Source organism: Dipodomys ordii, unplaced genomic scaffold, assembly GCF_000151885.1.
Source record: "Dipodomys ordii isolate 6190 unplaced genomic scaffold, Dord_2.0 Scaffold23, whole genome shotgun sequence".
In the NCBI taxonomy this organism is placed as follows: Eukaryota; Metazoa; Chordata; class Mammalia; order Rodentia; family Heteromyidae; genus Dipodomys; species Dipodomys ordii.
In genome coordinates, this window is record NW_012267239.1 from 3,772,039 (window position 1) to 3,774,702 (window position 2,664).

The window sequence follows — 2,664 nt, forward strand, 5'->3', positions numbered from 1 at the left end:
GGGACGGACCGACGGACGGCTGGCTGTGCGTCTCGCGGCGCGTGTCGGAGCCCGCGGGCGTCCCACGCAGGGCGATCTCGCCCGTGGCGGGCGTTTCCTCCGCCCCGCGGCTGCGCCTCTTTTCTTTGCCTGCCTCTGCGAGTGTGGGACCCTGGACGGAGCCGTAGGGGGAGAAACTGGGACGAGACACTCGGGGGTAGTTTCGACCGGGCATCGTCCCTCATTGCTGTAACCTGGGGCAGACTCGGCTAGTGATCGGTGCCAGGTTCAGGGCAGACCTCCGTGCTGAGAGGAAAAGGCAGGGCAGGATGCACAGCCCGGGCTGGAGGGGGTGGCGGTCGATCTGCACCTGGAAAGGTGGAGTTTTAAGTAAAAATAAGTGGTAAAAGCGTTCCAGGTGGGAAGCGCGGCAGGTGCTCGGAGGCTTCGGTGTGCGCAGCTGCGGGCGGCGGGCTGAGGCCTGGGGCTTGGCCGGGCAGCCGTAAGCGGCGGCGATGGTGGAGCTGAGCTGGGGAAGAGGAAGATTGGGGTGAGAGAAGCGAAGGGAGGCCCTGAGGTGAAGGAGAGCTGAAGGCCGACAGGCGGCCGGGAGGTGGAGGCCCGGAGCTTAGAGGAGGCTGGCTGTAGGTTCACCGAGGCCTGAGGGCGAACTGTGGGGTTTGGCGTCACGCGCCAGCAGAGAGTTAGGGAGCAGGAAGAAGACTCCCGCATCCCCTGGCCTCCGCCCCCAGGAGTGGCCGGACCCTAAGGACTGGAGCCTGCAGGACACGGACGCTTTTGTGCTGGTCTACGACATCTGCAGCCCGGACAGCTTCGATTACGTGAAGGCCCTGCGGCAGCGCATCGCGGAGAACAGGTGGGCGGCGGCCGCGGGGCTGCGGGCGGGCGGGGCCTGCGCGCGGGGCGGCAGGCTGGGTCCCCGTCGTCGGCTGGGTCTGGGGTCGGGGGCGGGGTTCTGGCTCAGGCCTTTGCCCGGGGAAAGGTCTCGTTTGTACGAGGTCTCTGGCACACCCGAGTCTGGTGTGTGTTGGGGGTGGGTCCCTGGCATAGTAGGGAATGCGCCTGCGTGGGGAACCCTCGTGGGGGCGGAGTCCTCAGCCCCGCGCACGGTTCCCTATCCTGGCCACTACCTAGGCCGGCGGGCGCTCCCGAGGCTCCCATCCTGGTGGTTGGCAACAAGCGGGACCGGCAGCGCCTGCGCTTCGGACCCCGGCGTGCGCTGGCCGCCCTGGTGCGCCGGGGATGGCGCTGCGGCTACCTCGAGTGCTCGGCCAAGTACAACTGGCACGTGCTGCGTCTCTTCCGTGAGCTCCTGCGCTGCGCTCTGGTGCGTGCCCGCCCCGCGCACCCGGCCCTGCGCCTGCAGGGGGCGCTGCACCCGGCGCGCTGCAGCCTCATGTGAGCGGACAGCGCGATCTCCTCCCCGATTGGACAACCGGAGTTCCCGCCCCGTCTCCTAGGCAACAGGCTTCTCTTTGAACTTCATTGGACCCAGCCAGACCCACGCCCCATTGGATAAGATCAGTCTTTTCTGGGACTTCATTGGGTCGCTGCCCCACTGATTAAAGACTCGACTATGAATGTGATTAGAAGCACTCAGACTGCTCCTGGAGCTTCTTTGGACGCTCTTTTTAAGCCACGCCTCTCACGAGGTAATAAAAAACAATTTAAGCGCACCTGGGAGTTTGACTAGAAACTTTGACCCCGGAGGTCAGAGGTGCCAGGGATGAATCCATAATAGCAATGAACACCAGAATCCCAACTTGTATTGAGGGTTGCAATGGCCAAAAACAGACAGGTGGCTGGAGCAAAACTTTACTGTCAGAGGCTCTGCTGAACCGCTGGTCCTCAGGACACCGGGCTGGGCCGGCCTCCTCTAAGGCATTCAATAATATTAGTAATTAAATAGCAATGCTCATCCCCCCCCAACCGGAATGTACAGCAGAGGTCCCATTGTGCCGCGTGGTCCCGAGGGGTCTGGTCCCGTGAGGTCTGGTATGTAGGGGGCTCCCTGATGCAAAGGGCAGGTTAAGGCCACAAAGGAAAATAACAAGGAGTGGATTTGGGGAGCAGCTGGACTGATCCATCACATTCAGGAATCTGGCTCATCTCTCGGGGTGACAGACTGAAGGGCTTGCCAGGCCCCGAGCTCCGCGGGTTCGGACGGGCGGCGGGGGCCCCGAGGCGTGGGGATGCGGGAGGGTTTACGGTCTGGCTGTGTGTCCATCCGGCCCCGTGCCCAGGTCCTTGTGGGTTCTGGGCCCGGCAGGGGGCTCCCAAGTGCATCTAGGGGCGCCCCCATGCCAACGCAAGGGCCGCCTTCGTCGGAGGAGCTGGATAGGGCCTGGTTGCGGAGCCCAGGCATCCCGTTGGCTGTCCGGCCGGAGTCCCCCGCTTGCCCACACTTGCCAACCAGGATGCTGAGCGAGGAAGAGGAAGAGCTGGACGAACAGTAGGCCGAGTCGGGTGCCGGAGGATCCGGGGCCCGAGCCGGGTCGGGGGCAGGTCCGGCGGGGGTCCCGCTGGCAGCAGCCTCGAGGGCGCGGGCATTGGCCAGGAATTCCTCTTCCAGGCGCTGGAACAGCTGCTGCTCCTGCTGCGGGTCAAGCTGCAGGGGTGTGCGGAAGAGGCTGGCGGGTGTGGCAGCCAGTTCGGGAGCGGGGC

The 2,664-nt window shown here is 64.8% G+C and overlaps 2 protein-coding genes across 2 annotated transcripts in view; one reads left to right on the forward strand and one right to left on the reverse strand.

Annotated features, from left to right (window-relative positions):
* The window catches only part of Rasl10a (RAS-like, family 10, member A), a 6,046-nt gene extending 4,380 nt beyond the window's left edge, over positions 1 to 1,666 (forward strand). The window contains exons 5-6 of the mRNA XM_013014267.1: positions 732 to 856; positions 1,135 to 1,666. Of these exons, the coding sequence (XP_012869721.1) occupies positions 732 to 856; positions 1,135 to 1,402 (393 nt within the window). The 3' untranslated portion in view covers positions 1,403 to 1,666. The remainder of the gene's footprint in view (positions 1 to 731; positions 857 to 1,134) is intronic.
* A 133-nt stretch (positions 1,667 to 1,799) lies between these two features.
* Positions 1,800 to 2,664, reverse strand: part of Gas2l1 (growth arrest-specific 2 like 1) — a 4,169-nt gene continuing 3,304 nt past the window's right edge. Inside the window, exon 4 of the mRNA XM_013014268.1 lies at positions 1,800 to 2,656. Coding sequence (XP_012869722.1) covers positions 2,093 to 2,656 — 564 coding nt within the window. The 3' untranslated portion in view covers positions 1,800 to 2,092. The remainder of the gene's footprint in view (positions 2,657 to 2,664) is intronic.